This window comes from Pteropus alecto, unplaced genomic scaffold (assembly GCF_000325575.1).
Source record: "Pteropus alecto unplaced genomic scaffold, ASM32557v1 scaffold125, whole genome shotgun sequence".
NCBI classification, from domain to species: Eukaryota; Metazoa; Chordata; class Mammalia; order Chiroptera; family Pteropodidae; genus Pteropus; species Pteropus alecto.
Window position 1 is genome coordinate 10,414,064 of NW_006436888.1, and position 11,664 is coordinate 10,425,727.

Below are 11,664 nucleotides of genomic sequence, written 5' to 3' on the forward strand. Positions count from 1 at the left end.
TGGTAGGCACCACAAAACACAGGAACAGAAGCTCCCTGGGGCCCAGCGGGGCCCCAGCAGCCATCTCCGGGAGAAACGCTCTGGGGAATTGTAAAGGTGGGGGAGGGAAGGACGGAAACCCAGCCCCCAAGGGGCCAGGGCAGGGCTGCCTGTAGGCCCTGAGAGAGCCGGTCAGGGAGCCTGGCTCGGGCTGTAGCTAATGCAGATGCAGGATGGGAGGTAGGGAGGGGACCGACTGGGAACAGAGGGCGAGTGTTCTCAGGCGGGAATCCCGGTGCCCCGAGCCGCCCGCAGGCCAGCCTGCGAAGCTTGCATCCGGGCCGTGACTCCGGGCCCTGCTGGGTGACACCCTGGAGGGCCCCCCAAGCCCCGTGGCCAGGCTGGACGGAGAGAGCTGCCCCCCACATTTCTCATCCAATTTTTACCCTTCTCCAGCCCGGTCTCCACCCGCCCCGCCCCCTCCAGAGCTTTAGGGGGAGTCACAGCCCCGCCCCGTCCTCCAGCTTCACTCAGAGATCTCTGCCAGAGCGGCCATCGCCGAGGACACGGGTCAGGCCAGGCAGGGGGTCTGACCTTCTCTCCAGGAAATGCATCAGCCACACTAAAAGGTCATTTTCACCCACATCCGGGCTTTGAAACACTTTCTGGGTGATGTTAGCCGACCTGGGGTGAGTACCCTAAAGAGAGCCTGTCCCAGTGCCGTCTGGTTCGATTACCTGCCACTCCGGGCGGCCTGTGAAAAGCCTGGCCCGCGAGGGGGGCGTCAGCGGGCCTCTGGTGCGTGCACCGTGGCACATGTGGCCGCTGGCCCGGCCGAGCTCACGCGGCGGGCGGTGGGCGGGTGGCTGCAATCAGCCTCCCAGGCCGGGGCCCTCGGGCGGGGCCTGTGCCCGGGTGGAAGTGCGAACTCGCCTCTCTTCCAGCTTAAGTCCTGCCAGTGATCAAAGCAGCCGAGGACCCCCATGACGTCACAGGAAAGTCCTACGCTCAGACTCCCCATCACAGGGCTGCCTCGAGCCAGACAAAGTCAGGATTTGCAACACAGACGTTCAAAGCAGTTGCCGGCTTGCCAGCTGAACCTCGCAGACCGGCGAGAGCGAAAGAAATTGATGCTGATCGGTTCTGCTGTAAGCTCGGCCTCACGCCCAGCCCTGTCCGAAAGTCGGCCCTGGTTGCAGAGGAAGCACGCGGGCGGGGGGCAGAGCCGCTCAGGCTTTCTGTTGCCAGACTTTGTTAGGTCGTGACGCAGTTTTTGGAGGGGTGTGTGTGGGGGGGTGGCCCGTGTGTCAGGGGGTACTGGGGCGCTGACCGGACAACCAGCTGGGACAGGACATGGCCCTGTGGTGGCCGGGGACATCTGTTACGCCTCCAGTGCGGCATGGAGCCACGTCACCCACGGGCACCCTTGCGGGCTCCCTCCCCAAGGATGAGTCTCCAGGGCCAGTGGGCGACTCCAAGCTCAGTGCGGCCACATGTAGGCGCCGCATGTGGCCAGCTTTAAACTTCACTAAACTCCTCATCCCCGTGGCAGCTGCTCCCCAGACACCCCCGGGGGACGTCTCGGCATCTGAACCGGCAGGCGCAGCATCAGCTGGGCTCTCACTAAAATGCCGCCTCCCGGGGGTCCTTCCCCGGGGAGGGGGTCCCCAGAAGCCAGGTGTCACCCTCGGCCCTTCTTGTGCCTGACCAAGGCCCCAGGGATGGAGGGAGCAGGACCCGCTTCTCCTGGGGCCAGGGCGGTAAGCTAGTGTGGCCGTGAGCTCGGACCCCAGGCACTTCGGGGGCATCAGAAATGCGGATATGCTCCCACACCCATCACACCTTCCCCCGCCCCCAGTCTGCTGTGTGGCCGCCTCTGCCCAAGCACTGAGGGGCGAGGTGGGGAGCAGACACACGGCTTCTGTCCAGGGCGGTCAAGGGGACCCCAGCAAACCCCTCAGGACACCCCAGCCTGGCTGGGACCCGCATCTGCAGAGCTCCCTTCCCCGCCTTAGGCACCCGCCGTGGTCCACTGCACGGGACGACATCAGCTGGGGCCGGGGCTGGTGCAACAGACCACCCCTGGGCCCCTGGCTTCTAGCTGATCCTGCTCGGAGCCCCTGCCCCAGCTGACACCCCAGCGGCAGGAGAGAGAGCTGCCCCGGGCACAGGCCCCTGTGGGCGGGCGGGAGCCTGCAGGAGCCCGTCAGGCAACTCCTGCCTCATCTCTGCAACATCTCAGGGTGCAGGGCGGCCGTGGGGCCAGGAGGGAGAGCCCTGGGGAGGGGCGGGGAGCCGCACCTGGTGCCCACCCGCTGCCCTCACCGTCCCACCCGCTGCCCACGCCGGGCGGGCTCGCACCTGTACGGCTGCTCCCCGGTGTGCGTCCTCAGGTGTCTCGTGAGGTTTGCAGATCGAGGGAAGATCTTCCCACAGTACCTGGGGTGGCGGGCGGGGGGAACGGCAGGCGGAGTCAGACTCCTGTGCTTTACTGGCCCAGCCTGCCCCCCACCCCTGACCGGGACAGAGTCCCCAGCTCCCACACCTGGGGCAGGTGGCCCAGCTGCACATCACGGATTTCAACCTGTCGCAGCCCCAGGGCCCAGTTGAGCTTAACAGAGACCCCGCGTGTACCCCCGGGCACATGGACCGGCTGGCTCTGGCTGCCTCGGGCTGCGCCCCCTCCCTGAGCAGCATGTCTGCCCTGTGGCCCAGGGTGCTGAGCTGGCTCGGACCAGCTTGGACAGGGGGCCGCTGGGATGGCCCCCCTCCCCGATGCTGGGCTTTCGGTCCCCTCCGGGAGCTGGGGTTAAACATTGACCGGCACGGCTCGGTTGCCGCCGGCTGGTGTTTTCTCGAGCTTCTAGGAACACAGCGTGGTAGGGGAGGGGGTCCGCCCCGCACATGCGTATTTGCAGGTAACGGGCCATTGCTACGGGGCAGGAGGCTGTGACTGAGGTCTTTCCTGGAAGTGCTGGTTCACAGGCCACCTGGCCAGGGCCACCCTGCAGCCCAGGGACTCGCTGCGTCTCACCTGCATGTGTACCGCTCCTTGCCCTTCCTGAGGATGGGGTCCGAGAGCGTTGGGGGCGGGGACCGGAAGTTGAAGGGGTGGTGGGGGAGGGGCTGCAGGGAGCCGCCAGCGTCCGCCTTCAAGGCCGCAAAGCTCTCCAGCTTCTCCGTCATGGTCTCAATGGCTGACACCTGTGGGCACGAGAGCAGGAAAGGCTGGGGGACTCCCCGGAGCTGCTACCTCCCCTGTAGAGCGTGGGCCCACGCCATGGGCCTCTGAGGGTCCTCGGTGACAGAGCATGTCAGTGCGCCAGCCCAGGACAAGGCCGGTGGGCCCTCAGGCTGTCATTGGAAACAGCCGTCTCATTTTCTTGGCCGTGGAGCTGAACTCCTCCACTTCCTGTGGCCAGTCCTGCCCTCGTCCTTCCACGGAACCCCCATGACAGTCCAGGGTCCAGGCCGTGGCAGCTGGAACCAGCCCTCAGCAGCCAGCCAGCCTGTCTGCCTGGCCTGGTGGGACACAGTGATGCAGGCTGCCTATAATGGGATTATACAAACCCTTATTTTGAAACGAGCCATCAGCATCCTGATGGTTTGACCCGTGTCCAGCACCCATGGATGACTAGTTTGGGTTAAAGACGGAATAATACCTAAATTTTTTTTTTTTAATGCCCGTGGCACCCCGCATTGCTAGGTGGTCTCCCATCCAAGTACTAACCAGGCTCGACCCTGCTTAGCTTCCAAGATCGGCCAAGATCGGGCATGTTCAGGGTGGCATGGCCGTAGACTCTAAATTGTCTTTTGAGTTTTGACAAATTAAGACAGCTACCTGAATCCCAGGTTAAACAGGGATCACGGGCCTGAGGCGCCACCACCACCACCTAGTGGCCGCAGGCCATGACTGCAGGGGAAGGCCCAGAAAGAAATCCGCAGCCTGAGACTGGACCCCACCAACCACGTGCCAGGGGGTGCTCCGGGAGTGCCCCGGGGGTGCTCCGGGGGGTGCTCCAGGGCCACACGGTACCAGACTCCAGGAGGACACAGGAGCTGCCTCCCGGCTCCGTGGAGGTGCCAAGGCTTGCTCAGGGAGAAGGGGCTGTGGCACTGGTCATCTCTGCCTGTTGGGCAGAGTTGTGCTCAGAATCTGACTGTGCCTGTCCCCTGAGGCTTGGGGACATGAGAGAGGAGGAGGCCGACGAAGCTGCAAAGGCCTCGGCAGCACTTCCCCGTGCTCCTGCCCTGGATGGAGGTGGGTGGCCCGGTGAGCCCGGCCTTGTGGGAGGCCGGGCAGGGCAGGGCGAACAGGGAGCTTTCCTTACGGCCAGGGTCCTTCGGGGCATAAGCTGGGAACAACTGCCTGGTTACAACAGAGACGCCCAGAAAGGGCCTGATGGATAGAAAATGGTGTCCGCCCATCAGGGCCCAGGCCTCGCTGTGCCCCAGGGCTGTGACCCCATGGGGCCGGCCTGGTCGCCCATCAGACGCAGGATGCTTCCTGCCCTGGGCTGCCCTCCCCGTCCCACTGAGGGACAGGTGGAAACTGTCCCCTCCACGGCCTGGATGGACCCGGAGCACAGACTGCTGCCTACCTGTCTGTGGTCTTGGTTTTAGCCACAGCCTTGGAGGGGTCTGGAACTCTCCACCACCCCAGACTCCCCAAAACCGCCAGAGGGGGTGAGGGCTGCCTGCCACCTAACCACGGCCCTGGCAGTGTCCCGCATGGCATGTGACCAGCATAGGCTGACGTCTTCCATGGCAGCGAGCCCACACGTTGTAGGAGCCATCAGTTATCCGGCCCCAGTGACGGCCTGACCTCAGGCCATCTAATCAGGTGACTTATTGGTCATCTCCCATCACCCCCTCTCCCCACCAGGCTCTGGGCCCACAGGGCAGGCAGTGGGGGTGGCGGGGCCCAGGGGGAGGGGACAGGAGAGACAATGGGTGGCCGGCCCCCCTGCCGGGCCTCCCTTCCTCAGGCCTGGGTGGGTCTCCCAGAGGCCTCCCCAGGTCCGGCCTGCCCAGCCTGCTCTGCCCGATCCGGGCCGGCTCTGTCACAAACACAAACACAGGATGTGCCTGGCTGGCTTGTCGGCTCTTTCCAGCCCATCCCGAGGAAAATCGGGGGAAGTTATTAAGCAAACTCCACGGCCCCAGTGAAACAATGGGGGGCACTAAGTTTAGCTGTGAGCCAGGCAGGGTGAGGGCTTCACAGGCTGGGGTGTTTGTCCCAGCCCGAGAGAGAGAACAATGCCCTGTCTGCCTGCCTGGAGGCGGGGTTCGGGCCCATCCCGCGGTTTGGGTCCCTGGACCCTCCGGGTGTGGGGAGGAGGCCTGTGGCTTTGGGGGGCCAACGAGCAGAGAATCCCAGAGCCTCTGCCGGGCTCTGCTGCTCAGCCCAGCTGCTGCCACGGCTGTGCCCATCCCCTTGGGAGAATGTGGCCGGACGGGCAGACAGCAGTGCCTGCAGGCTTGGCGGGGTCGGAGGCCACTGCCCACCTTGGGGTTTCTTTCCCACACCCCAGCGCTAGTCAGGCAGACGGCTTTGCCACACTCTAGCCCGGGGGGAGGGCTCTGGCCGCCCCCCCCGCCTGGGACCCTCCGGCCCGGACGCCGGTCCCTCTTCTTTGCTCCTGCCCCTCGTTTCCCGCTCGGCCCCCTGCACACAGGCCGATCCTGTCCTGGCCTTGGCACCGAAGCTCCCTCCAGGCCCGCACAGCCCAGAGAAGCCGCCCGCGCCCACGCCTCCCGGCCGTACCGACCTCCCCCACACTCGGAATTCTGGGGTTCACTCCTCCTTCACTCTGCCCGCTGCCCCACTGAAGCTCATCCCCTTGCTACATCCCGAGCCGAGGTTCGGGGGTCCCCCTGCGGGCCGGGGTCCTTGGTGGCCTCCGAGAGACACAGGGTGCTGCTGAGAACCAGCCTCCCTGTTCGCTCGTCCCCCTGGCCTCACGGTGACTGGGGGTCCGTGGGGCGAGAGCTCTGGGCACGTGGCAGGCGGGGAAGTGGTGCCTGCTCGGCGCACCCAGCCCGGCCCGGCCCGGCCCGTCTCACCTGGGGGTGGTAGAGCAGTGGGGACGGCCGCAGGTACCTCTCCTTCAGGACGCCCACGGGGCCCGGCACCTTCCGCTTCTCCACCCTGCTGGACAGCAACACAGAGGGTTACGTACCCCGCCGGGCGGCCCGCCGGCTCCCACCCCGTCGGTCGCCAGGTGGGGGCCTCACTTCCGGGCCGTCACATCACCAAGCGGGGACGCCGTGACCCGCGTGTGCCACCCCACTAGCCTGCGTGAGCCTCCTGGCTGCGGCCTGCCCAGCGCTCACGCGGCCCCTCGTGAGCCCCTGTCACCGGCGCCGGGCCCGGCCGTGTCTCCCTCCTGTCCCCCGGCACCCAGCCGCGGGCACCCGTGTGCGCGTAGACGCCCAGTGCCGGAGCCTGGACTCTCTTCCGAAGCGCCAGCCTCTGCCACGTGGCCTGTCAGCCCCGTGAGGGCTCAGCCCTGCCGGGGCCCCCGGCTGACCACAGCAGGACGTGGTGCACAGCGCACGCCGCCCCCACCGCCCACTTCCCTGCCCTCCCGGCCCTGGGCATGGGTGCTCTGCCCTCGGTAAACGCGAGTGACCAGTGGGTTCCGTCCCAGGGAAGTGACCGGGGCCTCCCTGCCCAGCCAGGTGGCCTCTACCCCTAAACTTGTGAAGGCTGCTAGCGATAACAATTCTGGAATGTTCCCCAGATTCTGGTGACAGCTCCGTTCACCACGGGGCAGGTGGAGGAGGCGGCCGGGGCCGTGTCCCGCGATCCCTCCCCACCGTTTCCCCGTCTCAGTTTCCCCTGCGGGGCTGAGACGTACTCTCGGCTCTGGGGACACCCGCCACCTCGCCACACGCAGACGCAGCCCCCTGAGCAACCCCGGACCGGTCGCTCCTGTGCGGCTCGCACGAGGGCACGCTCACGTCGCTTGTAAATGTGACGCAGCCCCCCAGGGGGCCGGCCGGGGCGCTGGCCGGAGCAGGACGGGGATGGCCAGCAGGAGAGGAGGCCGGTGCGGGACCACACAGCCACTCCGGGGAGGCAGGCGCATGTTGCGGGCGAGCCCACGAGACCCAGGGCTGGGTCCAGGAGGGAGGGGGGCGAGTGACGGGCTCTGGGGAGGCCCCCCTGGCGGGGAACGAGGCCCCGGGCGTGGCTTGGCGGGTGTGTGCGAATAGCGTCTCGCTCTGCAGGGCTTGGCGGAGGCCGAGGCTGGACCTGTGCTGCCCAGCGCTGCAGGTGGTGCCACGTGCAGGGCAGGGGACACGCATGGGGGAGGGGCGCGGTTTGTCTCCACCCCTTCTCCTGCCGCACGGTGGCCCCACAGGCTGGGGGAGGGTGGGGACGCACGTGGGCGCTGGCAGGCACAGCAGGACGCTCGCCCACCTGCCCGTCGCTGGCGCCTCTGCCGCCATATCTCCCACGCGCACCTTCAGCAGGGGTGACTGCACCTGCACACCCAGCCGGGCCCTGGCTGGCCCCTCGGGGAACAGCAGGCTCCCGGGCCTCTCTCCCGCCAGGCACGGTCCGCGCCACCAGGGCCTGCTCGCCTGCACCCCCAGGCTCCCTCCCAAGCCCGCACATGCTCACAGCCCTCTCCTCAGGGTTCAGCCTGCCCAGCACCCCAGCACACGTGCGGCGGGGGGCGGACCCCTCCCACCTAACAACCCACCTGATCAAAGCCTGCCCGGGAACTGCGGGCGACAGAGACGGCCCTTCGCCGGGAGGGCTAGCAAAGTAAACGGATACTAGTTTTTGCAAACCCTCCTCTCCCTCTCCGCTCCGAGAACCAGGGGTTCCCTCTCGGAGGCTCCCCACTGAATTCCCGGGGCCACCAGAGCCCGGCTCAGGCTCTGAGGAGCAGCTCAGGGGAACAGAGACCTTGGGAGCAGAGGAAGGGGTGTGGGTCTGAGTTCTGCGGGGGACAGAGTTGGTCCAGAGCAGACAGCTGGAGAGAGCGGAAGGGGCTCAAGGCAGGGCGGCGGGCACCCCAGTGGCCATCGGCGAAGGGGAGCCGCGTGTATCAGAAGACTTGGCCCTGGCCCCAGCCAGGGACCCGCCCCGGGGAGGGGCCGAGCCAGCGTGTGCTGAGGCACAGACCCCTGAGCGCAGGCACCCCCTGAAGCCAGCAAAGCAGAGGGGCAGGCCTTGGGGGGACCAGGAGCATCACCTCCCACACACGCACACAGAGCCGCCCAGCAGCCCTCCTGGGGGGCAGGTGGGGACAGGACATGTTAATACCTGTAGATGGGGTCCATGAAGAAGGCGGATGGCTTGGCGTAGTGCAGGGGGGGCTGCGGCAGCTGTGCCGGGCACGCCTGGGGCATCCCCTCGCCGGCCCCCAGTTTGCGCTCACCGTAGACGTGGTTCTTGCGGGGCTCCCGGCCCCCGCCGTTCTGGCTGGCCCGGGTGCGGCTGCCGATGCTCAGGTCCAGCGGCTGCTCCTCGCCGGACACCGGGGCCGGCGCGGCCTTGGGCACGGGCAGCGTGGGCTTTGCCTCTTTGGGTTTGGTGGTGAGGTCGCAGGGGGACTCGGCGCTGGGGCCGCCCACCTTGAGCGTGTCCCGGGGCGACCTGGGCTCAGCCTTGACCAGCAGGCTGTGGGCGAGGCTGCGGTCCGTGAAGGGGTACAGGGAGTGGGGGAAGCTGGGCAGGAACTGGAAGGGGAAGGCAGCATGGTAGGGCAGCGCGCCCAGCTTCTTCTCCGGCACGCCCGCGAAGCCGGGGCCGAAGTACCTCTCAGCGATGGAGGCGATGGCCTTGATGGAGTCGCCTGCCGCGCCCGCGGCCGTCAGTAGCTGCTCGTCGGGCGGAGGGAAGAAGGAGTGGTGGGCGTAGAAGACGGGCACCTCGCCCACGCCGCCGGGGGCCCCCGGGGCCGCCGGGCCCCCCCCGAACTCGGGCTTGCCCTCGGCCGCCTTGCTCTTGTCCTTGGCCTTGTCGCGGTCACTGTCCACGTCGCTGTCCAGGTCCGAGCCCGAGCCCGTGGTCGTGTCCAGGTCGGTCCCGGTCGTGGTGTTGATGTCCTCGAAGTCGCTGCCGTCCGACAGGTCGCTGCCCCGCGCCTTGAGCTTCTCGGCGTACGCCTCCTCCAGGCGGCTGTCGAACTTGTCCTCGGCCCCTGCAGCCGCCGTGGCGCCCTGGCCGCTGCTGGCCACGGCGGAGACGAGGGGCAGGGCCGGGTTCCCCAGGGGGCTGGGCAGCTTGGCGTCCTGCGCGTGGTTCAGCGGGCTCTTGAGCAGCGGCGTGGGAGGTAGCAGAGGTGGCCGGGGGTACAGGGACGGAGGGAAGATGCCCGGGAAGCCGGGGGTGAGCGTGGGGAGGGCCGGCGGGGCCGCGCAGAAGGGCAGGCCCCCCGGGTGCGGCCTGGAGGGGAAGTACTCGTTGAAGCCCAGGCCGGCGTGGTTGAGGCTGGGGGGCGGCTTGGCCTTGTCCATCGCGGGCCCGGGGGGCAGAGGCAGCCCCGGGGAGAAGATGCTGCTGGGCGTGTAATGGTTCTTGCCCTCGCAGAAGCGCCGGTGCTTGTTGAGGGAGGAGGTCGTGCTGAACATCTGCCCACAGTCCTTGCACTTGATCTGCGTGCGGCAGTCGGCGTGCATCCGCTTGTGGCGGCAGAGGTTGGAGAACTGCGTGTAGGACTTGTGGCAGACCTCGCCTGAAACGTCAGCGGAAAGCAAACACGAACGCCGTATGAAATTACGGGAAACCCTGGGCGGGGGGCACGGCGTGGGCGCCAGGTCATCGGGACAGCCTGTGCTCGTGTGGCACGCGCACGTGCGCACACGCATGTTGCTATGTGTGGGGGTGTGTCTGCATGTGTGCATTCAGGTGTGTGTGAGCACATGTGCATGTACGTGTGTATGTGTGCTTGGTGTGTTACACACATCTGCATGCTGTGGCATATGCATGTGTGTGCACGCACGGCTGTGTACATGTGCCTGCACACGAGTGCACGTGCATGTCGCTATGTGTGGGGGTGTGTCTGTGTGTGTGTGTTTAGGTATGTGTGCTCATGTGAGCACAGATGCATGTACATGTCTAGATGTGCTTGCAGACGTGTATACATGTTCTCATGTGTAGGTAGGCGTGTTACGCATGTGTGCATATATGCACATGCACACACATGGCTGTGTGTGCCTGCATGTGCATGTGTAGGTAGGCATGTTATGCATGTGTGCACATACGCACATGCACACACGCACATGCACACACATGGCTGTGTGTGCCTGCATGTGAGTGCGCACATGTGTCACTGTACGCAGTTGTGCCTGCATGTGCATGTTCAGGTGTGCGTGTGTGAGCGCATGTGTAAGGACATGTGCATATGTGCTTGCAGGTGTGCACATACATGTGCATATGTGCTTGCAGGTGTGCACATGCATCTCCACGGGATGGGCACAGTTTGCATGTGTGTACACAGGTGTGCCACACATGTGCATGCCGTGCATGTGCACGTGTGTGCACACATGGCCATGTGCGCGTGCCTGCATGCATGAGTGCGCACACATGTATATGCACGTGTGCATCTCGCCGCCCGGTGACTGGCACGAATTGGCAAAGCCCCTCGGTGTCTCTCCTGGTGTCCCCGGCTGGCTCGGACAGATCCCTCTCACTGGGAGATGGGGCGCGGCCGCAGCTTGTGCCTTCCTCCCCGTGAGCGTCTGTCATGTGGGGCCAGGGACCTCGAAACCGCTCAGGGTGGCCCCGTCCCGCAGGCGGTCACGTCTGTGATTGCGGCACCTTGCCCCAAACCCCCACCGCGCCTCTGTCCGTCAGCGATGCTGCTCCGGCACAGTGACAGGACGCCCCGACCCCCCAGCTCAGGTCTCTGCTTTCTAAAGTGCAAGATGTTCCCCTGCTCCCCCTGCCCCTTTTCTGTCCCTGGCTCTGCTTTCTGCCCCTGGGAAAGGGAGGCCTCAGGGGGAACGGCCCACTGAGGGGTTCTGAGTCAGGGCCTCTGGGGCCCTGGCAAGGCGCGACCATCGTTTGGGGGTGGCCTGCAGGTAGGGGTGGTAGGGGAGCCCCAGGCATGGCCGTGCAGAGGGGCTGGGTCCATGCTTCCAAAACAGGAACCTCCCCAAACGGGTTGAAGGAGCAGCGCCAGGCTCAGGTGGGCGGACGCTGGTCTCTGCTCTGAGCAGCAGAGGGCAGTGCCAGCCAGAGCGGCCTCCAGGACCCAGGGTCCCAGGGGGCCCGGCTCGGCCATTTTCCCAGTGGCCTGTGAGCTGAGTGTCAGCAAATCGCCAGCTTTTCTTTCTCCTCTTGTTTTTCTAGCAGTGGGAGGAACACGCACACACACACACACACGCACACACACACGCACGCACACACACACGCACACACACACACACGCACATGCACATGCACACACGCACGCGCACATGCACGCGCGCACACACACACACCGCGTGCGTGACAAGGCAGCACAATTTGTGTCCTAAATGCAGCCCCAGTGAAAACAATGCCTCCAGTGCGTTCCTTGCTGGCCACGATCGCTGGCCTGCCTGATGTCATGCTATTCCAGCTGGGAGCTCTGGCCCAGAGATTATCATGGTCTCTAATCACGGTATCTATTTATATTAACGGCTCTGCCTTCCCGGCCGTCCGGCATGGCGGGGCGCTCGCAAGGCGGAGGGGAAGAG

General features: G+C 66.0%; 1 protein-coding gene across 1 annotated transcript in view; it reads right to left on the reverse strand.

Annotated features, from left to right (window-relative positions):
* PRDM16 (PR/SET domain 16) overlaps positions 1 to 11,664 on the reverse strand; it is a 199,568-nt gene that overhangs the window by 10,180 nt on the left and 177,724 nt on the right. The window contains exons 9-12 of the mRNA XM_025048541.1: positions 8,264 to 9,677; positions 6,046 to 6,133; positions 3,014 to 3,183; positions 2,341 to 2,418 (exon numbers count right to left, since the gene is read on the reverse strand). Coding sequence (XP_024904309.1) covers positions 2,341 to 2,418; positions 3,014 to 3,183; positions 6,046 to 6,133; positions 8,264 to 9,677 — 1,750 coding nt within the window. The remainder of the gene's footprint in view (positions 1 to 2,340; positions 2,419 to 3,013; positions 3,184 to 6,045; positions 6,134 to 8,263; positions 9,678 to 11,664) is intronic.